Source organism: Saccostrea cucullata, unplaced genomic scaffold (assembly GCF_032062105.1).
Source record: "Saccostrea cucullata isolate Sc308-1 unplaced genomic scaffold, CSIRO_AGI_Scuc_v1 ctg2841, whole genome shotgun sequence".
Taxonomy (NCBI): domain Eukaryota; kingdom Metazoa; phylum Mollusca; class Bivalvia; order Ostreida; family Ostreidae; genus Saccostrea; species Saccostrea cuccullata.
The window spans coordinates 23,536-49,449 of record NW_026933988.1 but is presented as its reverse complement, the minus strand read 5'-3'; the positions used below and the strand labels follow the sequence as shown (position 1 = coordinate 49,449).

The 25,914-nt window shown below is 33.6% G+C and overlaps 1 protein-coding gene across 1 annotated transcript; it reads right to left on the bottom strand.

Annotated features, from left to right (window-relative positions):
- Window positions 1-2,259: 2,259 nt before the first annotated feature.
- LOC134239746 (fibroblast growth factor receptor 3-like) lies at window positions 2,260-24,719 on the bottom strand. Its single transcript, XM_062721900.1, has 11 exons — window positions 24,526-24,719; window positions 23,874-24,117; window positions 20,125-20,363; window positions 19,642-19,771; window positions 19,144-19,338; window positions 15,756-15,914; window positions 14,395-14,563; window positions 7,967-8,117; window positions 6,539-6,794; window positions 5,486-5,582; window positions 2,260-3,247 (listed from the first exon to the last, which is right to left on the bottom strand). The coding sequence occupies exons 1-11, from the start codon at window positions 24,616-24,618 to the stop codon at window positions 2,860-2,862; spliced, it is 2,121 nt and encodes a 706-aa protein (XP_062577884.1). The 5' UTR covers window positions 24,619-24,719; the 3' UTR covers window positions 2,260-2,859.
- Between the last annotated feature and the right edge of the window lie 1,195 nt (window positions 24,720-25,914).

Here is a 25,914-nt window from a genome sequence, read left to right as displayed (position 1 = left end):
TTATCTTAATTAACTAAGATACCTTCAGAATAGTGAGACTATCAAAGAAACCCCGATCAGGACTTACCACAATTTTGCTACCACTTACGTATGGTCTCGCGATAAATGTCTTAGCTTTAAAGTCAAATGAGCCCTCAGGCACTCGTTTTCTTTATTTCTTGAAAGTTTTACATTGCTTGGGCGGATCCATAGGGCGGGGCCCAGAACCTCTCGGATCGTCTGCACTGTTTGACTCTAATTATTACGTGCTCCCATTTTCTCATCCGTATATTGTTCAACATGAACGTTCAACTGTGAACGTCACGTTATGGCCGAGAATTATCAGAAACTGTGTGTCATCGAGTTTAGGACCTGCATTAACAATTTAATTGCTTTACATTCAAGCTCTCTGAAGATGGACAATTTAATCTTCGGAAATTTCTAGCGATATCAAAAAATGGTTGTAGCCAACTTGCTTATAATAAATTCCTGCTTATAAAGAAGTGATTTTAAATTCCCTTACTCTTAAAAACATTGTCATCTTTTTTAAAACAGTTAGGACAAATCAAACTGCAGTCCTTGCACTCTGCTATAAGGTGCTTTATTGTGAATAATATGATGCTGATTTGGGGGGGGGATAAAAAGACTCGTGAACAGTTTTTTCTTTTATTACAAATGCATGAAATACAATAACTATTAACAGAAACAAATAGTTTACAATCATGACAATATTATGGTGGACGGTCATGTAAAAGGGGGAGACAATCAAGTCCACTCACACAGGTAAAAGAATGGCAGCATAAATTTTATAGGTGTAAGAGAAAATCCATCTGAACACACTCGGAGAAAACCACTATTCTATACAAATAAGGTAAAAAAAAAGTTGGTTTTAAAGATCTTACATCAGACCAATTCAATTCTCTTTATTGAAAGCAAAGTTAGATATTAAATAAATTTAAAAAATACAGCAGTATATCTAACTTCAATCATCCAAATTTAAAATTCTTTCAAAAGCCAATTTGGTTCTGAGCTTCAAAAAATTGAAAAAAAAATGTTTTAAAGCAGCATAGGGTATTTTCTGTTTTAGAAAGCATAGGACTATGAAAATACTTTTTAAAGATTTGGTCCAATAGAATTTGAAATACTTATCGTATTGTATGAAACAAAAGTTGATAATGATTAACATTTTTAATGTATTCCACCAAAAGCAATGTGAAAAAATATCCAGTATGTCCTTTTTCATATTTGAAACAATAACTTTAACATTTCCATTTAATCTTGTTAATTTTTCCTTTTTTGGGGGGTAAATGTATTTTCTTCTGTTAAAGAGGAAAACACAGGTGATGAGATGCATTTGTTGAGTTTATAGTCTGTATGGCACGAAATGGTTAAAATGCATGAAAATGATGAATAAAGAAAATGATAAAACTCATGAAAAATTATACTTGTAATTCATAAAGAAACCCATATTATGATAAAACAATCTCAACAAAGAACATTTCCCTATTACAATTACATGAGCATGTTTTCATCAAGTTGTTTAAAGATTTGAATGTAGTTTTTTTTCTTTGTATAAGTATGGTGTGATGGGAAATACAAGAATATGTAACATACACATAGGTGGATTTACAAAAAGATAAATATTTTTTCTCTGTTTACCTGAGGGTATTTTTCATTGTGTTTTAATGCAAGTATGATACATGTTGTATTATATATACATAAATTACTAAGTGATAACATATACGATACCTGGGCAAATGCATGGGTTTATCTACCAACAGACTTTAAAGATTCTGAAGACACTATGAACATAACCCTTTTTTCATTATTTCAAAAGAGTTCTCATTTCTAAAATTTAAAAAAAAAATGTTACAACTTCTTTAGCCCAAAGTATTACATTTTTTTTTTAGTTTGAAAAATTTACAGTTGTATTAAAATTCATTCAAACAATCAAACTTAAGTAGTGTATTTGAGATTCTTAATTCTGAACAACCATAGCAAATACTCACCCCTTTTAAGCACCACTTGAAAAAGACGTTTCAAATCTCAATTCCCTTCAACATAAAGTTTTATTTAAACTAGGAACCATTGACTCAAGAAGTATGTTTTGAGAGATGAATAAGATGGATGTGTTACATTGTACATGAAGTAATATACATGTACATAAGTTATACGTAATTGTTCATTTATTTGCATACTTATTTTCAAGGCATATATTAAAATACCGGTATGTTGTTAAATTGTTGTTGAATTCTAGCTCCGAAATTTGTTGTTTGTTCGTTATTTTACACTTCAGCACATTAATCTTGTCTCTGAAAAAATCTCAAATCAACAAACAAGAAAGGGGTCAAACTCTGCCAAAATTCTGTAACCCATACAGTTAATAATACAGGATGTAGTGTAAAAATGTACTGGCCCTATCATAATAAACACATAATTTGGAGAACATTCCCCAACAACAAAATAAATTACTAATTGCAAAATATAAATATATAAATATTTACAGTTCTACATTGTCAATTCAAAACAATGACATATTTTCAAAAAAATAAACATAATCACAGCAAGCCTCATTAAAGACATTATTTTAGAGTTTCTAGAAGCACACACAATGTGCTTGTGCTGGTACACTGGCTTGAAGCACACCTAAGCACAATAGTGCTGGCACAGTGAACACAGTTTTCTCAACACTGGGCTATCACAGTCCATATATTTACTGCACAATATTGAGCAGTTCACTTCAACGAGTCAACAATAAAGACAACCATTGCACATTTGGAGGAACATTTTTCCTCCATTCTTGTCTTTGTGCAGTTTCGTGTCAGTGTCATTCAATTTTTTCATATTTCATAACAGAAAACATAGAATTTTTTATAAAGGCTATGATGAGGTTTCTGATTGCCCTCCTTTCATATACCACTGATCTGAGTTCTCAATACACACAACAGTCACAGGGTCTGTCGCTATGGTAACTGTCTTCTGGGGCCCAGACCGACTGGTGCCCGGTGAACTGGTTCCCGGTCTCCTTGAAGACTGCCCGGGAATGACCCTGTGAGCAGACGGCCTTGTGTTGAGCAGAGACATAGTGTCAGAATCATCAGATTTAGGAGAACTACTGCTTTCTGATGTTGACAAAGGAGCATCTATGTTATCTAAATCTAAATAATTTCTGTCCCTGGACAACAACTGTTCTATCTGAACTCTCAGGTCTGTGAAATTAGGACGCTCTGACGGACTCTCGATCCAGCATTGACGCATGATCGTATATCTGAAAAAACAACAAGCATGGCAAAAATTAGTTGAAAACTCTAGAATTAATGAATGCTCTCGATCAGTGAATGATTAATCTTAATTTTGAGTTTTACTGCATTTGTCACATTTTTCAGATAAGTGCTTTGAAAATTCTTTGTTGGGATTCTATACCTACTGCTTGATCAGTTGCTTTGCATCAAATACCCCCCAAAAATCCATGGCATATCTTATTTTGTCAGTAAGAAAAATAAAGGGAAAAACTCAAGTATTTCATTCAAATACTGATAATGAAAGTGCAGACAACATTTCTTAAAGTAAAAATATCAGACAACATTTCTTAAAGTAAAAATATCATCTTATCAGATAAAAGATCTTTGAAATTCTTGAATTTTCCCCCAGTTGACAGAGCTGAGTGAATACAAACATGTTACCATAACAGTATCTTTAGATAAAGAAAAATAACACCTCTTAGTATAAACTGTTTGATCTTATGAACAACTATGTCTCTTTAGGCACGTCTGCACAATTTCATATGACTGACACATCTGAAGAGTGCAAAAAAGTCAATCTCTCTTTACTCTCTTATTCTTTTCATTCAATTTTTTGTAAAAAAAAAAAAGGGGGGAGGGGGATTGCTTTAAACAAGATGCAAAATACACTGTGCACTGCAAAAAATGAATTTCCTTTTCATTCTTTGACAGTTTTCTGTACAGTAGTATATTTCAGCTTTTCCAATTTTGCAATACATGTACATAGAAAAGATAATGCAACAAAGCAGGTGTCTGGATAAATGGGTTTGACTGTTTTGGATTTTAAACAGTGCTATCATATACATGTATATAGGTATGTACATGTTATCTTAATCCAATATACACCTACATCCTGTTAGCCCAAGCCTTGGTGGAGATACAAGTTCATTACAATTAAATATCCCACGAACTCGCAACCTGAAGTCTATTTCAAGCCAAAAAAACAAACTGATAAAACGTAAAGATCTTAAACCGGAAAAGAACGGAGATTGTAAGATTGATGAAAATAATAGTTGGGTGTGACCAATTCTGCATTATTTTCTTTTTCGATAAATATCTTACTGTTCATCTGCTGTCCATATCTCAAAGATGCTTTCAGAGAATTAGAAGCATATATAAATTAAATTTCTTTTTTTTTTTTCCATTATATAATTTAAAATGTCTAGATTTGAATCTTATATGTGGTATCTTTTACTTTTACATAACAAAAATTGAATTCATTATCAGTTTTGCTTCGGTAATAAAGTTTGATCATCATAAAATACTTATCTTTGCACCGTTAACCCCTTCTCATACATGTATCTTATGAATCGCAACTATCTTTATGACCTCAAATTTTACTGCACATTCAAGGTGCCAAATTACACTACGTGATTGCAGCTTGTTAAAAAACATCCTACTTGGCATAGGATCTGATACATAGTGGACCCCCAAAAAACGAGACCTTGATGTAAGAACTAGGAAGAAATTCTATGTAAAGGTGATAAGAGACGAAAAGTACAAAAAGATGATGAGTAGAGGTGACCTTGACAAGGGGAGGGGGAAAAACTGCTTGAAATTAGCCGAAACGGCAGCCAAAACAAAGTAAAAAATAGGGCCATAACGTCTCATCAGGTAGAACCATAATTTCTGCTAAATGCTCAGTGGTGACATTTTGAGGTTGAAGAAAAAGGTGGTTTTGTCTAGAGAATTTTTTTAATGCTGACAGGAAAAGAACAATACGGCTGATAATTTTATCTGTAGATGGATTTGCATACGTGTGTAGTTTTGAGTTTTGTATAAGGATCCACACCTGCTGGGAAATTTTATCACACTTCCTGTGTAGAAGGAAGATACAGTTCCCTCACCTTTTCAGTATGTCTGCCAAAATCTTCATCAGTCAAAATCAAATTGAGTTAATTTGAAGGGGTCTAATACACTGTTTGATATGACTGACAAGGTAAACACACCAGCTCTGAAGTCAGTGAGCCCAGATGGGGGAAATGTATGAAGACACAGCAATTGAAAAACACCCTAATCCAATTAGCTGTGAAAGAGGATACAGATAAAAATACATGCTTCAGATGATAGTAGGCCAGTAGGGTGCCTCTTTACCCATAATGCACTGCCTGAACCAAACTACACTGGATTTGACCTTGATAATGAGGGATGACCTCCAGCATCTGCTTCTAATGATTTGAATGATGTAATAAAATGGTTTTTTTCAGATATATATTTTTACTTACAATTCTGATGAACAATTACTGGGTTTCTCCATCCTGTAACCATTGGCTAGAACATAGTAAAGGTCTGCTAATGCTATATTTGGGTATGGGGAACCACCTGTCAAAAAAAAAAATAAAACATCTCATTGTCAAGGAAAGCTGACATGATAAGCAGTTGTGCTAAGAATATAGTATACCAATGGCTTCCATGTAGAAAATATCTATGAGAGCTTTATGTTATGTATCCCTCAGCTTGCTTCAAGACAGACTAATTGAAATTTTCTCATGTTTACAGTAAAACTTCACACATGGAAAACAATGGAATTTTAAATTTAACTTCTTAATACATATTCTTTATATCCATATACATTCTTTGGTATAGCCATAATTAATACCTTTGAACTTTGGCAGTCCCAACCACATATTCTTTAAGTAATTTATTTTACCCTGTTATCTTTAATCCTCTACAAATTTATATCTTGATGTGATTTCTTGATATCAATATTTGATTGATTTGGAACATAGTGAAATAAAGACTAAATATTACTTTATAACAGTATTTTATTTTAACTGAGTCCTGATAATTGAACAATTCTAATTGCATTAAATACTACAGTAGCTGGCTAATCTGATACTAAAAAATTGTCAAAATTTTCATCTATAGACAATATTTCAAATTACACAACACCTAGATGAGACAAACTGCACTGTATGTACTGTAAAGATAGTTATTTATGTATAATAAACACAACTACCAGCTTCCACAGCTCACTTTAGTGAAAATCCCCCCCCCCCCCCCCCACCCAAAAAAAAATTGTTCTTTTGCCAGCACCCAACATTACCATGGTCTTTTGAATAAAATAAAGTAATGTCACTGGTCTTTTGTATAAAACCCTAAAAAACTTAGGCCCCACTTCATGGTAGGTATAAGCATATAAATAACACTCATGGTTCAACAGCCCTGAGCACTGAGTATAGGTCTAAATTTGAAGCCCTTCACTAGCATATGTCGACGTACATATATAAGTGACAAATTCTCAGATGAGATGTTAAACAACATTCAATCAATCTTACCCATGGTGATGATCTCCCACATTAAGATTCCGAAGGACCAGACGTCACTCTGGGTGGTGAAGATGCGGTCCCTCAGAGACTCAATGGCCATCCACTTGAGGGGGAGCTTCCCACTGGTTATCTTATGGTACTGGTTGTCGTTGTAAATGTCCCTCGACAGACCAAAGTCGCAAACTTTTACAACTTTGTCGTAACCCAGAAGGACGTTTCTGGCTGCTAAATCTCGGTGAACGTATTTTTTTGCTGCCAGGTACTCCTAAATGAAAGGAGGAGAAATTGATGAGAGAAAATTTATTTCTAATGGTGATAAAAAAATTTATTTTGGGAATTTCAAAGTATTCTCAATTGTTTGGTGGCAAGTAGTTGTGTACTAGTTTAGGAACAGTCATTAAGAAGTAGAAGAACAGATGTTGCTTGTATTCAATTTAGAGAGGGTAAAATATAACCCAAACACGATTTTAGTTTTAGTGTCATAAATCAATATATCTAAAAATGAAATTCCTGAACAGTAGTACAAAAAACCTTTGCTAAAAAGTATGTACATGTATTTCACTGCACCTAATTCATATACAAGTTTCTGTAATTGAACTTAATCTGTCTTATCTTCTTATAGGAATGAATCTAAAAGTGCTCATTGCTTAACCATCTCATCTCGCTGGTGAACTCACGAACCCAATAAAATCAAACAAAAGATACTCAAAGTTAGATAAAAAAATATATGATAAAATTCCTCTCCAACATAAAACACAGTCTAAATATGTAATATCAGTTGGCATGTACGACTTTGGAAGACATGTTGAAACAGCCTCCGTCCAATATTTTGGTTGAGTTTGGGGAAGAGCTGGCCTGGTATTTTGATTGCTTTGATTTTATCTCTTCTGTTGTTGATAGAAATGTATAGTAAAACTTTTCAAGATCACAAGCAAAAACAAGTCTAAGAATGTTGAAGACATAATTTGGCAACAGCACCTCAGCTCCTACGTTTTAAGCTCACACTGATATGGATGAGCTTTGCATGTCCTCTTTGGTCCCGTGAAGTATGTTTGATAGTAGGAAGATTTTTTCCTTCTTTGAGGTTAGAAATAAGACAAGATAAAGTGAAGCTGAGAAATTCTTTTAAGAGTTCGTACAAATTGTGGTTAAGGAATGTAGGTCAATCTGCTAAAAGTGTTCAAATTTGATAAAGGATTTCCGAAAGAAATATACCTCAACATTCTAAGACAATTTTACTTCCTTGTAAGAACAGAACATGATTTGAGTCAGAGACATACTATTCATGAAAGCTAGAGCACCTTCACTTTTTCAACTTCATCGTTACATAATATTCAAGAACACATCAAATTGATCTGTACATGCAAATTACAAAGAATGTGAGACATGGGAGATAAGTTCTGATGTAAATTTAAATTAAACTACACATAAACTAACCATTGCCATGGCAGTTTGTCTGGCAAAAGACAACATGTCTGCCGGAGTTATAACACCACTGTCAATACCCCCACTCTCGTCCATTAGGGAGTATACCACTTCACTGGGACGACCTATACGCTTCTGGAAATCCCCCTCTAAACGACACTTTCTGCAAGACAAAAATATTTGACAATGCTTCAATTAAATGTAATTAAGTGAACATATTCTGACTTCTAAGTGCATACATGACTGGTCAGCAGGGGATGCTCATTCCCCCATGCCACCTGATCCCATCTCTGATTGTTTTGGAGCTTCGTGTTTGCTCTGCTCCTATTTTGTATTGTTTTTAAAATATAATGAACTTTTGAGCTTGAATATTGTTTGTTATCTCCACACATTTCACTGCATATACAAGCTTCACCCATTTTCGAAGTTCAATCTGCATTTTGACTGCATGGAGTCAACAGGTATAATGTTCCGCCAAAATATGTCTTAATTTAAGATTATCATTCTTATAAATATCTGCAGTAATTAAAAATAATTCTTCTAAAATAAAATCTTTTACATCTGGCAAATTCTGAGCCAAGACAGACAGGAAAAAAATTATCAAAAAATGTACAACTGGCTGACGGTTTTAGGCAGAAAATTATCAGTGTCTGACAAAAACAAATTTCCGAAGACTTCAGAATTAAAATGACTTCGTCTTCAAATAATAACTAGGAATCTTTTGATATTTATCTAGAAGCTGCAAGTAAACAACTGATAATTTACAAAAATAAGTTGATAATGAGCAGGATTTTCTCAGCCCGTCGGTTTGACCTAGCTGCTCAAATTGTTTAGTTTCGGATTGTTCCAGTTTTCAATGATATGTATACCAAAACCTTGAAACAAATTACTGCTAGACAAATTTTTCTATTACTTGAACTCAAGAGGGATGTATTGATTAAAGAACATTACAAAATACAGTTCTTTAAGAGCTCAAAGATTTCATTACATTAATGCTCATTATTACGCAATCTAATATATCACAATATTACCAAAGCTGCTTGTCTCTTTTTTTACAAATACATAAAGTTTTAAGGATATACAAGTGGATTTCAAATTACCCTTACATTGAATTTTAATAAGATTTAAAAAAAAAAGATTTAAGAACTATATGAAAAAACAAGCTGTGATTGTGAAATATGATACCCCATATAGTAGCTTATAGCATGGGTTGAAGTTTTTCAAATACCCGGTACTTTGTCAAACTTCAGTCAAATTGTTGGTATCCAAAGTAATAGGGCTATCATATTTCATAAGTATATTCCTTGTGAAATGGCCTTCCTTAATTTGGGTATCAACAATTTTGACCTTTCGACCTTGACTCTGGAGTTTGACTTGCATTTGAAAAACTTCAAGCCTTATCTTTTTTTTTTTTTTTTGGCACAAGAAAGAAATTCATTTGATCAAATCTGCAATTATTGCTCAATTTGTAACTTAATTAATAAATTTCAGGTTTAATTTTTATATATATTTTTTTAATGTAATTTTCTCTGGATTGATTTTACACATTTAAGCAAATTAAAAGCAAAAATATTAAACTGTATATGCATGCACTCTGGGCTTTTTATCAAAGTTCTAAATATGCAGTTTTCATAAACAACTTGCTGCAACAAATAATGTTTTGACTTTCATTTTATGAATCATCAAGATATTTGCTTATTAACTGGAAAGGCAAAACTGCAAAAAAGAATTTATTAGCTGCTTCATACCATATGGGTATTTTATACAAGTACCGGTAGATTTTTCAAAACCCTTGTCCATTGATGTAGTAATTTAAAAAAAAAAAAATTCTTTTCATGTTAAGGAAAAAGAGTTCCACTATAATGAGAAGAATTAAGCTATCCTTTTCTTGGGACCAGAAGGAAAATGGGTTATTTTGAGGATAAGAATTTAAAGCCCTAAACCAATTAGTTAGTTCTGCTGACATTCTCTGTGTCCAGTAATTGTCAATCTAAAAATGATTTCAACCTGCATGTAACAAAAATATATTACATACACATCTTGACCACATGCTAACTGGTCATGAAAACAGTGATGCACATGCATATTCATATCACAGACTCATTTTCTGCATGCCACGGAAATCTCGGAAGCAGGAACTAATGAAATTCAGCACCCCGATTTGTCATATCTGTGCAGTATGCTGACAGGAATCTCGTGCCAGCCATCAGATATCATAAAGGCGAACCTCACACCTTCCGCAGTCTGCACCGAGTGTGAGGTAGGAGAGAGAGAGGCAGCCATTGCTTGAGTGATTTATGGGTCTTGTTAATTTTTGATTATTACCCTTGGCTGACTGTCCAGACTTGACAGCTGATGAGCAAGAAGGGGGATGCTAGGTATATACAAGAAGAATGATGTCTGTTTACTGGTATTTAGAACTCCCAGCCTCCGTCAAACAAAACAATAAATATAAAGGTAAAACATTGTTACAAAGATGATTAATTATAATGTCAATAGCTTATATTTACTCCTAATACGTATTCAAAGATTGATATTCATATTGTTTACATTTGAAAAAAGGATAGTTTGTATGACTTGTTTTAATACTTGTTTATTATATGTCAAAATTAGAATATAAGAAGAGGAAAAGATTTGCAATATTCATCATTATAGCTGTTTTGCAACATTCAAAATATTTCATAATAAATAAATAAAATCCAAGTTCTAAATAGCTCAATGCTATATAAACTCTTTATATGAAGAGTTTATAAAGCAAGGATCAAAGAAGTCTGCATTTTATTTAATTGAAAAATATTTCTATTTTTAAAATGTTATCCCCAAAACAGCTGCCAATCCAGAGAGTCCAATAAACCACACAGTGGGGCTTAATACAGTCAATTTGCTGCATCAGGAATTTGAGATTTGTTTTGTTCTTGTAGTACATCTTACATGACAAACAAAATCAGCCCCGTGCACTGATGCTCCTAGCCTGAGATGACTTAACCACATGTTCGAGAGCTTAAGTTTAAGTGCAGACTTTTGAACAGATAAAGGGTATACCTGGTAATATGTCATCGAGTAGTAGTACAGAACTCCTCAGCCATGCAAAACATGGCTGCAGAAAGTCATTAAAGTGCATAGTTAAAAAAATAAAAATCTCGAGTTTAGCCAAAAATTTTTACCCCTGCTTAATTACTTGTTGAACCTTCAAGAACAATTACTTCAGCATTTTTTTGCTTTTCATTATCGTTCTGAAAAAATACTTTCAATCACTTTTTTCGAAACGAGTCAAAAACAATTCGTTGGCCATAAATACATTGCCGATTGTTAAAAGTAAAATGAAAGCTAATGATTCTGGAACCAGATTGATTAAAACAGGGGAGCCCCACAGACAATGCATAATTTCTAACTATGCATGAAATTAGGGACTCCCATGATCAGAAGCTATAAAGATAACACAGGAACATCTTTTTGCGTAAATTTTTTTTTCCGCCGACGAAATTATGACAGGAATATAATAGACGATGGCTACCTTTCCTCCTGACAAAATACGCAAACAAACAGGTAGGGCTGCCAAATCACTGTACATCTGCCTACAGCTAATAATTTACTGATCCCATCAATTTATGTTCTGTTAAAACACTTTCGGAGTCTTTCCTACTCTAAATAATCTATAGGCAATCAACAGAAATATCTGGCCAATACATGTAATTTGTATAAAAGGATACTGGCTTTTCCCAAGGACACACCATTTTATGTACCATACATCTATTTCATTGCATATGTACAAAACTATAAGAGTTTCTCTGAGTTGCATTCTGTATCAAAAAGTTCAAAGATACAGCTCATTTCCAAGTTGCGACACCCACATCTTCTTGGAACTCTTTTTAAAAAAAAAATTATTGATTTTTTTAAATTGCATGACATTTGGAAATGTATTTCTTAAAGATCCCCCCTTTTTTAGTGTGTGTTTTAGTCTTTTAGAATGAACGCAAATTTCATGCACTTCCTTAATAAAATGTTAGATTTGAAAGTTTTAGGTTGTTAATAAACCCATCTACATCAATGCAGAACCAATTGCTCTCAACAGAAAAATAAAACTCTAAAAAATCAGTAACAAATGCAACTCCTATGTAGGACTCATTCCTATTCGTGACTGAAATAATTGGGCTATTAATCCCGAAAGATGCATAAAAATGCTTGTCTAAAGAAAATCCAATTCTGCAGTCAAAACTGGGGGAATATCTTGCTCATAAATTACACAGAGCTTGTTACTGATGACATAATTTTTTATTTAAGACTTTTGCATATATTCATAAATAATAGGTTTTAAACTAGCCTCTTCTTGGATACTGTTTGTATAACATATTCCATTAACTGATGCTTAGAAAATAAACAGGTTCAACAAAAGACATTACTTGCATAAAGTACCCTGGTAATTCTTCAACCAAAACACTGAAAAGTCCGTATTACTTATGACCAGTTGAAATTACCCAGAAGACCTTTGTTACACCACCCTCCCCTTGTAAAATTGATGGCTTGACATGCATTATAGTGACCTTGGAGTAAGATGAAGTGAGGAAGTAAAACACAAATGTAAAGAAACCAGAACCCCACTATACAAGATAAGATTTGACTGACTTGTGTGTTTTTTAGGTAGTGCTAGATAATCCTATAGAAAATGAAAGGGTGCATAATAATGTACTCCATGCCACATCTCTCCTTCATTAAATATGGCACAAGGTCATTCTTGACATAGAACCCAACTTGGCCTTGATAACTTCCTGGCATTTCTTAAACATAAATTTCCAATTATTAACATCAATGATCTTCAATTAAGACTTTTAAACAGAAGACCAGTTTTGCTTCTTTGTGTTAGTTTTTTGACCCTCAATACATAAAAGTGATAATAGCCATTTTACTTTGTAAGGAACATTTTTGAAAATAAAGCAAGAAAATTTTTTGATTTGTATAATATACACTTTTACATGCAATTCAACAAATACCATCCCCTCCCTCTCAGTTTTCAGATCAGTCCTCCCCTCCCCCTCCAGAAAAAGTTAATGGCAGCCACCCTCTATATCAGTCAAAGAACTCATAAATTATTCAGGGAAAGTGTTTTGAAATCTTAATATAAAAATCTCAAGCCAGGAGAAATCAGATGGCCATCAGATTTTTCACCAAGCCCGACAGGGGGGAGGGCAATATTATCAGCCACAGGGTCATGTGTTACTGATAGGCCCTGCTGTGGTGATAATGGTCCCAAGTGCAAAACAGAGGAAAGCCAAAACAGCACACCACCATATAAACCCCCTAGCATAATCATATGGGTGATTAGGCTGTAATCTGCTGTTCTATCCTGTAAAGTATCTGCTAAAAATTATTTTGATATCAGAATTGTGCATCAAGGCAGGGTTCTTTGCCTGTCTGCCTCAGCAGAAGCATTCAAACAGTAGGGGATAACCAGTGTTTGCTTTAAATTTATAACATAATGCACTGCATACAAGCCTGGATTTCAGTGGCTGAGCTTTTGCACATACATATGAAAGTGGGGTAATCTGCCAGAGATAAGGCACCTCCAATACAGAATCGTGTTCCTTGTTTCCATTCTCTTAATTACTGCAAGTGCCACTTTTTCTATTACTTTTCAGGACTGCACAACGGATAATTTGAATTACAACTGTCTGTGTGCTTAATTAAAAATGCCTCAGTTCAAATTACAATTACCTCATCAATCACCTTCACTGACCCACATTCTCTAAGTTCACCTGAACCCTACTGAAGAAATTCCCTGGGCAGGGGTCTTATTGCTTTTTTACAGTTTCTTTTATTTCAGGCCCCAGTTAATGAAACAAATTGGAGTTGCTGCCTTTGAGAATCGATACCTTCATACATCCAATATATCCCCCGACTTTGACTTGAGAGAGAGATCCCCTTCTGGGCAGAAATTATCAAAGAAATTTTCAAAGGTGGCTTCTCTTTTTAGAGTGCACTGAGGTCTCAAATGATACATTTTAATTAGCGATGATTTTCCAACAAAGTACTTAAAGTGGGACACTAGCTTGGTGAGGTAGTCTGTTGAAAAGAGATGCCATGTCCAATTACTGCCTTTATAATCTTGATCTTGCAAGCTTAATTATTTCAGAATCATGGTCAGCATCATTTAAGTCATCTTTTTATCATCATTATTGTATTCTTTCTGATCTTTCATAACGATGATTGTGCTGTTAATGATTTTAAAGTACATTTTGTACAGTGAAAAAAAAATGGATTTCCCATGTTGAAAATAAAAAAAAGTTATAAACAATTAAGATTGCTATGCATGCAAAACAGTAATTTAATTAAAAAACTAAAGTAACCCCTCCCCCCCCCCCCCCCCCCTAAAAAAAAAAAAAAGAAAAACTATTCATAAATTCAAATAGCTAGCATTTCTTAATAAAATCTTGAATGGTACTCACTTGAGAAAATTTTGAAGGTTTCCATAGGGGACATATTCCATCACCAGAGCTATGGGCTCTGACAGAGTGCAGGCCCCTGACATGGATACAATATTGGGGTGAGAACCGATTCTTTTCATCAAGTTGATCTCAGCCAAAAGATCTTCTTTGTAGGATAAGGGTGCACTGTCTGTCAAATTAAAAAAAAATGTTTTTTTTGAAAAACTCATCAAGTGCAAATCATCTGTATTTATTTTCATATACAATTTTCCGAAATCATGGTTTTTCCCTATACTTTCATGCTGTATGAGATTTTATGTACATGCAGTTATTGAAAATAAATCTATTTATTATTATTTTGAAAGATTTTCAAATAAGCTTACAAAAATTCATTTGAATGTAACCTAGTTTTCCTGAACTAAGTTTATTTTCATTGGTAGTAAACATAAAAACAACAAAATAGTAAACGTGACAATAAATACTCCTTTGATAAGATTTTCTTATCTTTGTACAAGATAAAAAAAAAGAAGAAAGATAGGAACGAATGCATTGAGACACATGGTCCAGGTTACGAGTTCGTAATCATCGTTTATAATCTTCCTCAGGATCATTAAGACTGTGTTCTATGTCATTTATTTAAAATTTATCTGTACGTCCCTATCTTGTTTCTACCAATGGTACACCTGTTTCCTCAATGATTTCAAACAACTGTTTACGTAAAAAAGAAGTAACTTAATGAAAGATGGCTTGGGTTTTTTCTATTTTTCTATGGTCAAAGAAACTTTTATCTCCTGAATACTGTAAATGTATTACATTTAGCTGTGTATTCTTTTTAGCGTTTTTGGCGGAAAGTAATATCCGCTAATTCAAGAACAACGCTAAATGTCTGGTACATATACCTATAAAGAAAAACATTTATTTAAGATATATGCTAAATCAAATCCACACTAACTTGTTAAAAATCCTATATCCGCCAAATATCATACACGTTAAATATAATACATTTTCAGTATACCATACGGAATCATATTAATTTGTGTGGGGTCAATTGTCTTGGCCAGTCTATAACTATTATTAGATTGTGGGAATGCAATTTTGTGGGGAAATTTGCGTATACATATAAAATGAGCAGATATATTGAGAAAACTTAACTTTTATTCCTCATGAACAAAGATGATGCTACATGTTCATTACTGTATCAAGGCAGGTTAAGAGTATGCGAGGAAGATACAGCCATTCAGCCAAAGGTATCTAATTGTGCATGTCTATCTGCATGGACATTTTTTTTCCTTTTCTTAAACCAGATCTTGTATTTTTCGAATAAATAAAAACAATATATAAAAACAATTCTGAGCTTTTGCTTATGAAATGACCTGCCTCACCTCTGACTAATTTGATGGCTACTCTTTGGTTCTCATAGTAACCAGTTACCACTTTCCCAAATGCCCCCTGACCAATGGGACTGCTGAATTTGAGTAGGCGTGGATCCAGCTCCCACTCGTCACTGATCACCAGTAACTGATTGGAGTAGTCTACCTTACCTGTAAAATAAAGAAAAAAGAATAGGAAAAAACACCTTTTGTATTCATATCATTTTGATAATTAACTTGAATATTCTAAAAGTCTGCTTTTGATCAGGCATTAGCTAGGCTGTTTAGTCTACTTCATTATCTACCCAGGTATTTGATAGGTTGCAAGAGTTGTTGTTAGGATAGATTTCCATGGAAATATTAACAAGAAAAAAATCAACATATTTTCTTTGCACTCGCTGTTTTAAGACAATAAAATTTTATATCTGAATTTGATCATGGTATTAACTAGTTGTATCATGTTCCTTTTCCTATACAACAAATCATCAGGAAATTTAGTGTATTACTTTGTTATATAATTTACTTATTGAAAGCCATTTAACTCACTAATGCAAATTGATAATGGAATCGAATGTTTCAAGCTTTTCCAAACTAACTCTACTGATGACCATGTATTTTTTCTTTACATCATTAATGTGGGATTTACTTAAATATTGCTGCTGACTTTTTTCTTTCATATACTCAATTAAGATCTGAAAACTTGTGTTTTTCAATGTTGTAGCAGCAGACTTACGTAAATGAAAACCCTCATTCCTGCTTCTCCAATAATCATTTGTGGGTATTTAGTGATTAGGAAAGAAAGTGATGAAACTAATGAGTAGGTGCCAGGCTTACTCCAATTTTTTCCCCTATGTTTTCAAACAAACAAATTGTGAGAAAGACGTAATAATTTGTAATGCTCAGTTTCTAATATGATTCTAACAAGCAAAAATAACTACCCATGGATTTTCTTGATTATGATTGCTCAAAAAGCAAGATTTTGAAAAAAAAAATTGAAAACACCCTGTTAATTTTTTAGCTAAGATATTTTAAAGTACCTTTTTTCTAAATTAAAAAAATGTACAAATTTGAAAAAAAAAAAAAAGAAACACAAAAAACAAGGTTTTGAGTAGATTCTGCTTCAATTATCACATAATAAATGAGTCTTTTATTTTTAGTAGAATATACACTAAAATCACCATGTTTCTAGGTGACTTAGGTCACCTTAAGCAGTCTCTGCCAAAATCAAAGGGAGAAAACTGAAGCGAGAACTTCCTTTGCTCTCCAGGATCCCACGAAATCAAGACAATTAAACTGGCATAAAATTACATGAGAGGAAAAAGAAAGCTGGAGAGCCAAAGCACCTGAATTTTGTTAATAAGGCCCTGTGCCAAAAACATTTTGTTGGATGACAAACATGATTTGTATCCTCTTTATGAATTAAGGCACAAGATAAATTGCTATGATACTTTCTTGCTGAAATCAAAACTTTGATCTTGTTACGTTGTGAGACATGAAATTTTCCAACTCCTATCCATCAAGAGTATGTCAGATTAGAATATATCCCTGAAATTTTTAACCTTAGAATTATTACTTTTCAAGACATAGGTAATGTAGATTTGTACTAATTCATATGAAAAAAAAAAATCACAGATATGAACATATACCAACGTTACCTAATTCTTGTGCATAACGCAATGACCCACCACCATACAGTGTGAGCCAAAATTTAAAAATATTAATGTACATGAGCTTACCCCCTGGTAATCAAACAATGCAAAAAATTAAATTATTAAATACTCTTTTTTTAAAGAGGTGTATGTCTAGTGCTTTGGAATTAATACATCTACATGTATATACTTTTCTAGAAAGCCCAAGCCCTCTAATTAGAATATTCAAAAAACCAAGACAAAATTTTTTTTAAAGGATTTGGAAAAAAAGGAAGAAAAAGAGATAACACGGAGAACAAAACTTGTAAGACAATCTGTTGCCCCACACAAACAATAGATGTATGGGAAAAAAATGAAAATTCCTTCAACAGAACCTGAGCTCAAATTGCCACAATATATGATCTAACCAACAGGGCTTGGTCATGCTTAGATGCTTGAAGTGTTGCATCTTTTGTAACAGAATGAACACAATCCCAGAACAAGGGGACTTCAATTACAACAAAGGAATCTCGCATTTTTTTTTTCTGAGAAAAATATTAACACGGGGCAACAGAGAAAGCACCTGAGACTTTGCTACAGAAATAGAAAATTTTATGTCTTTCTGACTGCAGTCTGTCACAGAAATAGAGAATCAAGTCTTTCCTCAACAACCAGAATTTAATCTATAGACGTGTGATGATCGAAGTGTTGATTTAAATTTGAAGTTTGTTTTTTTTTTTAAAATCCTTCTATTTCCTTTGTCTTTTACGGTTAGCTAAGCATGATTCTTATTTTTTCTTGCCTTAAATTTCTTTTCTTTTTAAAATATCAATTTTTCTTCTAAGAATCATATGCCTTGTCTGATATCATTTCAGTGACATTTTCTGTGACCTTTGTCATTTCAGATGATTCAACAATTTCTTCCCATCTACAAAAAACCTTGTTTGAATTGATGAAAACTTTCCTTAAAAAAATCTCTTAAAACTGAAATATGAATTTCAAAATTAAAGTAGGGCACCTATATCCATGCAACTACTAGGATTGGCCATCAATATCCCTAATTCATAGCTCTTAAAAATTTAAAATCCATCATCTAATTTACATAGAAAGAAAATATCAAAGCTCAAAAGCAGACTCATCAATTGTAGACGATGGAAACCTAGTTCGTCTTCCATAGCATGTCTACAGTGTAAACATAAATAACCAGTCTCACATACACTGAATATTTCTGAGATACAGGAAAGCATGCCATGAAGTTTGATGCATTCTTCTTTAGAGGATTTGCCTTTATCTTGTTTACTTCTCAAAGTGTGAACTTCTAAGTCAGTTTAAGTAAATACGTGTCAGGACTCGGTAAATTCCACATTTGTTACAGTAAAAATCAATTTTTCATAGAAGTATTTCAGTAATTTTTGGGATGATGCATGTTCTAAATGAATATGATTATAAGTATACATGTATAATCATCTTGATCCAATTGTCATACATTTCATCAATTTCTGATCAACCCTGAATGCTTATGGTACCGTTTGTCTCATGGTACTTAAAATACTTGTAAGGAATGTAGTGCGAGTCTAAAAAATCCGCGTAATTTTCTACCTGTGGATTCAAAGAAATCAAGATTCCACGGAATTATGACCTCGTGGAAAAATAGTACATCTACACGATGTCCTACTCATGCCAGTCTCTTCTTGGGGCACATACAGAATGTTTGATATATTCACAATGACTTAAAATATCAAAACAAATATAAGTGAGAAAAAGATCCTTACATCCCACATTGGACTTGTAGCTGTTGCTCTTGGCGACGGTCGACTTGGTGATAATGATGTCCTTGAAGCTGTGGCGTTTCTTGTACACAAAGAGCATGATGAGTCCAAGAAGGGTGATACTGGCGATCATCGCAATCCCAATAATCACCTTGTCCAGGACCCCCTGCATTCTGGACTGCTTCACTGTTGGTTGATCTGTAAAATACAGAGCAAAATTAATCCATTTTGAATCAAAGAATGTGAAAATGGTAATTCATATAGTGCATAATAATCCAGTAAGCACTAAATTCAAATTTTGAATACTCATGCTGTCATAAAATGGATGGCTGTGCCCACAAATTAAATGACATGCATTAGTGTGTTATGAAACTTTGTCTGTGCCATGAGGATCATCCAAAACTTTTAAAATATATTTTGAACTACAGAGAATGAAAATCACTTCTTTAAAAGTAATTTTTTTTTTTTAAGCCTATTCCCTATAACTGTGTGTGACTGTACCTCTTCTCATGCCCGTTCTGGGTGTCGGAGGCATAGACTTGTACCACGTAGTGTTAAAGACCAACCGCTCACTCTCCTGGTTGTTTCCTATGAAGGAGCCCTCATTGTTATCTTTGAAAACAGGTACCACCTAAAAATAAAATATATAAATAAATCATATTAAGTCATAACAAAGATATTTTAAATATCTATGTAGTCTTCATTTCATTTTTCACAAAAAACCCTAAAAGTTCTATGAATAAACTCACAAAAAGGTAAAAAAAAAAAAAAAAAGAAAAACCCTTCTCCCTTCCATTTACAAAATATGGACAAGTTAGAATAAAAAAAATTGTTCTGCAGGCAATTTGACCTTGACATAATGATCTCAATTCAGTCATGACACATCTTTAGGTCATAAGCCATTTTTTCTCACTCTTGGCTTCCAATGTTTTGACCTTTACAAAACAACTGAAATGGAGGAAAAATAAGTAAAAACATACATACCTGAACTTCATACTCCTTATTGGGGTCTAAGGACATGACATAGAAACTGTGGTTGGTGACTGTGTGCTTGTAGCTAGAGTCCAGCTTGTAGGAGTCAGTGTCTACGAGTTTCCAGGCGACGGAGTAGCCGCGGATGTATGACGTATTATATGGCACCATCCAGGAGACGTTTGCCGTGACGCGATCTGTATCTATGTCATACGTCATGGATACAATGTTTAGGTACCAAACCAAAGGGTCTGAAAAAGCCAAAAATTATATTCATAAATTCATCTATTCTAATTATCTACATAATTATGTAAACAGGTTTCAATAAAATGTGTTCAAGAAAATTTGATTACAGTAACGGATCAGAGCTATCGGTAGGATCTTTTTGATGAGAAAAAGAAGAGATGTTATTGCAAATTGTAGTAGGATAATTTGCAGTTGACGATTTTACCCTAAATTGCTGTGGCATATACTGCATGAATAAACGACTTTGGATATAAAAAAAAATTGGGCAGGACCAGAAAAAGCAATTTTAAATCAATACCACTTATATAAATTCTGATTTTCAATTAATATAACTGATTTAAAACTTATAATCTTCACTTTTGAACCAACTTTTTCATTATATATAGGTATCACCATTAAAGAAATTCCAGTAGAGATCTTCTATTGAACAATATCAGGGGTTTGGTCATGTACATATTGTACTTTAAAGCAGAAAACCCTCCCTTTCTAAGTGAGAATCTAACTCATGATCATGCTTAAAGAGCAATATCAGATAAAACAATGGGGGGAGGAAGTGCAATATAAGTATACAGGAAGTCTATGTGAGTAGATTTCATGATGGCTTCTACGTCATTTGAGTTCACTGGAATTGAGGTCTAAAGATGGAGAACGATCTCTTTAAGGAGGCAACAGATAAATACACTTATCATATCAAGACAGGATGCAACCGGGGGCTACTAGGTTTAAAAATCTTTAAGTTTTCTAATCCTTAATCCCATGCATTTATTTTGCTAATCCAAACATGCAAGATTGTCATAAACCAAAACAGATGACTTGCAATAAAATAAGCTGTCATGGAATTGTGGGACTCATTTTCACTGAATTCAAGGAGATAAAATAATTAATAATAGATGACAAAGTCCGATAAGGCATCTACAGGGGGGAGCTAAACTATACAGGTCTGATTGTGTGTATTTACATTTCTGATATTAGCAATGCCTTGAGATTCACAAAAGTTACAGTCTTTATGCAGAATTATTGTTTAGCATGCAATCAAGTGATTTTGATGCCCTAAATGCCGTCCGAATCTTGCTACGTCATTAAAATGTATTCTGTTGATTCTTTTCCTTGAAGAAGAAAATTCCTTGGTATCAGATAAGAGAAATGAATTCCCTTTCAACTGCTTAGACAGGGTTTTAGTTATTTATGAACATACATTCTTATTCTCCCCTTTACCTAAGCTTCAACCATGTTCCGTTATTATCTTCAAAACAGAAGCCCCGCTTTACGATATTAAAAATAATGGAAAGAAAAAAAGATTTTTGCAGACGACGTTAATCTGCAGGGAAGGGGTACATCATTATAAAAACAATATACAGTACCACTGACGTAATGCTATTTTAGAAGGTGCCAAAAATTGATGGTGATCTCAATATTATTTTCTTTCCTCAGTGGGTGTTAGATTTTTATATCACATATTCTTTACGCATGAGATTGTTTAGCGGCAAACATCAGAGGTACCATCAACGATTCTTATAAGAAGGGTTGAAAAAGGTGGCATTACTGAAATCATAGCAATACCCTTTAGATGAAGCATCGTTTCTCGTCTTACAATAACGTATACAAAATCCTCCTCATTTGCCGATCGAGTGATTGATGCAGGGAGAAAACTTAACCGAGTTTTTTAATTATTAATGTTGATTTTTCTTGCTGTGCTTTATTTGTTTTTTATCGCCTCTGTACGTAATATACGTAATACAGTAATACTGACAATGTGTATACATCATTTCTAATAGTGTACTTGAATAACTTTCACATACCGCTTACTTCCTCCCTCAAGACTTGTCTTGTATATGAGATATTTTGACTGATTTATTGACTTTATGAGAGATCAATATACCGCCTTCAATGCATGTGTATTTTGTTTGTCCTTTCTTTGAAAAGAACATTTATACATGAGGACGGAACAAATTTGATTGTCTCCCTTGAAAAAAAAAAAAAAGCATTGTCCAGTTCTCAACTTGGTTTGATATTTTTGGCACACTCAAATAGTGCAAAGTGATATTGTTTTTGAAAAAAAAATCTTTTCATGGTTACTTCTATAACAATATACAATATCTTTAAAAGAACTTATGATAACTTAAAATCTTTAAAATAATTAACCTAAGTTGCAAAATCTTTTTTAAAATTTTGTACGTGAGTATGCAGATATATTTCCTAGAATGTGCAAAACAGCACTGATGCAAGAAACCCGCGGGAGATACAATTCATTAGATGCAGGTACATGTACTTCAGTTTTGATCTGATCTTTCTGAAGAAAAACCTTTCCCTCCATTACTCCCTTAACTTCTTCAGATTTGAATCAAACATGGAAAACATCTTTAAAGATCTCCAAGAAACAAAATTGTTTGTTTTGATTTAAAACGAAAAGCTGCATTAAGCAATTTACCCAAAGATCCCCAACCCCTCCCATGGAATTAGTGAAAATTAGGGATAAACGGGAAAATTTATCTGAATCTCTGTTGAAGGGGTACAAGAACAAGGTGCTAGATTTTGGCTGGGATTTCAGAGGTTAGCTACAGGGACTTTGTCTTATCTTCACAGGCGATGAAGCAAAGGGATTAAAAAAAAATATCCTGTATGAAATGCTCTGGGTAATTACTGTGTGGAGTGAGCTGTTCTACACTAGGGGCTTATCTGATGCCTTCGCTTCCTCTGTGGTGATAAGGCATGTAGTCTTATAGAAAATAATTAAACTTTTAACAGGTCAAACAAATTACCACCAGTCTGCACTGTAGTGACTTATAGCTGACACCTATAATGGGAAATAGATTGAAGAGAGAGAGAGAGAGAGAGAGAGAGAGAGAGGGATATAACCATAACAAAATTCAAGCATTGGAAGAATACAAAAATTTGTGGTGTTTGCTAGATCTCAGCAGCATATTACATGAATATTCTGTAAAGAACTTTTGTTCTCTCCTTTGTGAACTACCAGGTACCTTCCATTGATTTTTTTTACAATAAAAATTTTATATATTAACTAAAATTTTACCACAATTATTTAAATGGTCTCATATGCATGCAGCTACTGTAAATCACTTTTTATTCGCGAGAACTTTATTTTCGCGTAAGTGCTCGCGAAAATTTATTTCTCACGTATAATAGTATTCCTTATGATTGTATAGAACAATGACCACAATTCGTGAAAATTTTGTCTCGCTTATAAAGAATCAATGACTATCTCGCTAAAATATGGTGTCGCGAAAATTAAGTGATCTACAGTATATAGTCAAACATAATTTTCTACAAATTGTCAGAAAATTGTTTTGACTTGTACAACTGTAAATTTGTGTGGTAATTCTTTCTTAGTAGTACATGGGAATCAAAGCAGACATGCACAGGGGATCACAAATTTTCTGAGTATACCGTGTAAAATGACATGGAAAAACATTAAAATTGGAATGAAAATGTAGGTTGGACTTCACAGGAAATCAGTTTACACAGGTGTTGGTTTAGGCAGGTTACACTATAATTACCTTCTTCATCATCCACTGTGTCTGCGCCGGTGGGCTTATTCGAGTCTGTGACAGCAGATCCATTGTTGACGACGTAGTTATGGTTACATTTTGTGTATGTCTTCGTGTCCACATCTTCACAGAGTTCCGTTTTAAATTCGACTTGTCCGTACCATTTTTTCTTCGTATTGCGACTGGCAAGGCTAAGGTCCACTCTCACATTGTATAGTGAGTTGTACATCAGGGACTTGATCACATAAGAGGGCTGAAAAAAGTCAGAACAAATCTTAAAGTTTTAAAGACACATTAAAAACAATGTTAACGTTAAATGGCACTGTTTCAACACTGAAAAAAAAAATCATTTGGAATTGTTGATTGAATTTGTCAGGATATAATTTCTTTTTAATATATTTGCTAGTACTGTTTTCTTCAAAAATACTTTTTAGTAAAAGTCCTGCATTCAGCTGTTTTGAATAAAATAATAAACAAAGTAGACCTTAAAAAAAATTGTTTTCATATCAGTAGATCAAATTTATCATAACTCTTTTGTGATTGTAGCTGTTTTATAGCTATACATGTTGTATATTACAATTTGCTGCTGTAACCATCATTTTAAACAAAAAAATTTTCATTCTTTCAACAACATATTTTGTGTTTGCCCCCTTTTAGGTACCTCTTTGTCCTTGGAATAAAACACAGTGTGTGAGTAATGGTCAGCCGGTTGATCACAAGGTGGGGAGTACTCCCAAATCTGACAGTTCTCCATAAACCAGGTCACCGTGTAGGCGTCCCCTCCCCCAAAGGGAGGGGCGGGTTGGACCACTGGACGAGAGCGGAGAGGGTGGTATCTAGGGGGTCCTCAGTGATGGTGTAGTTAACCTGGAGGGGGGTGTTGACCGAGGATCCACTGTTTGTACTGGCAGTTAAGGAACCTGATGGAGGATACATCACCTCTATATAAAAAAAAGTATTCTTAATTAGCCTTCATTAGCTCATTATCAATTATGATCTTAAAATATTGCATTTATTTGCAATGAGTTAATTGGATTTACATTTCATATTAACTTCATGATTTAGGTTTTAGCATCCCTTCATTAATACAAATCTATTCTTGTTGCTATTTCAAACTTTAATATAAGAAAACACCAAGCAATTTCAACTTCCACAAGTCAATAAGTTATATATCTAGAAACATTGGTGACAAAACTTGACTACCCTATATGAAGAAGTTCATCAAAATATTTGTTAGAGATGTGTTTCACTGTACATGTATTTACAGTCAAATCTTGTTATCATGACCAAAAAAAACTTGATATATCTGAGACTTTAAGATATTAAACAGAAAAGCACTAAAAGAATAAGTGGTTGGAACTTCCAACTCACTTCAACATATCCATGCAGGTACTCTGTATGTTGGCAATACCCATGTAAGTTCAACCGTATATATGAATGATGATTTATGATTATAATGATAAATGATGGATAACAATGTCTTTGTTGATGAGAACCTGAGATAAGCTTGTCGTTCTCTTGGAAATGGACGTCAGTTGCGGTTCCGTTCTCTGTCACTGCCACCAGCCAGAACTCGGTACTGTGGAGAAGGATCTCTCTCTTCAGCACCACATTCCTAGAGGCCGTCTGAAAAGACAAAATACCCATACTGTAAAATAACATGTTTTTTTCATGGGGTGAAATTTTCAAGGTTTGAGATAAATATATTGTTTTTGGGCGTTTGATTTCATTTTGAAAATGTTTAATAGTATATATTGCATTTGAAAAATATCATTTCGTGGTGGTCATAAATTTGTGGGTGTCTCAATCCAAACCTTGAAAACAACAAAAATACCCCCCCAACCCCCCCCCCCCCCAAAAAAAAAAAAGATTTCACAGTATTACATTTAACACCAGCTGTCTGGAAAGACATAAAAAAATACACATTTCCACTACTTTCTCCAATAGAGAGAACAATGAAAAATCTTCAAGTGCGTTTAGGTAATCTTTAAGTTTGTTCATATAGCAGTTTGGGTTGAGATGAAAAAAAAAACCCACACATTTGGCTAAC

Excerpts from the sequence above, each read along its gene's own strand:
- LOC134239746 (XM_062721900.1), bottom strand. The coding sequence starts at position 24,618 with ATGGAGAACTGTCAGATTTGGGAGTACTCCCCACCTTGTGATCAACCG. Across the intron at positions 24,118-24,525 it reads TTTATTCCAAGGACAAAGAG|CCCTCTTATGTGATCAAGTC; the intron begins GTACCTAAAAGG and ends GACTTTTTTCAG. Across the intron at positions 15,915-19,143 it reads CTACAAGTCCAATGTGGGAT|GTAAGGTAGACTACTCCAAT; the intron begins GTAAGGATCTTT and ends TTTATTTTACAG.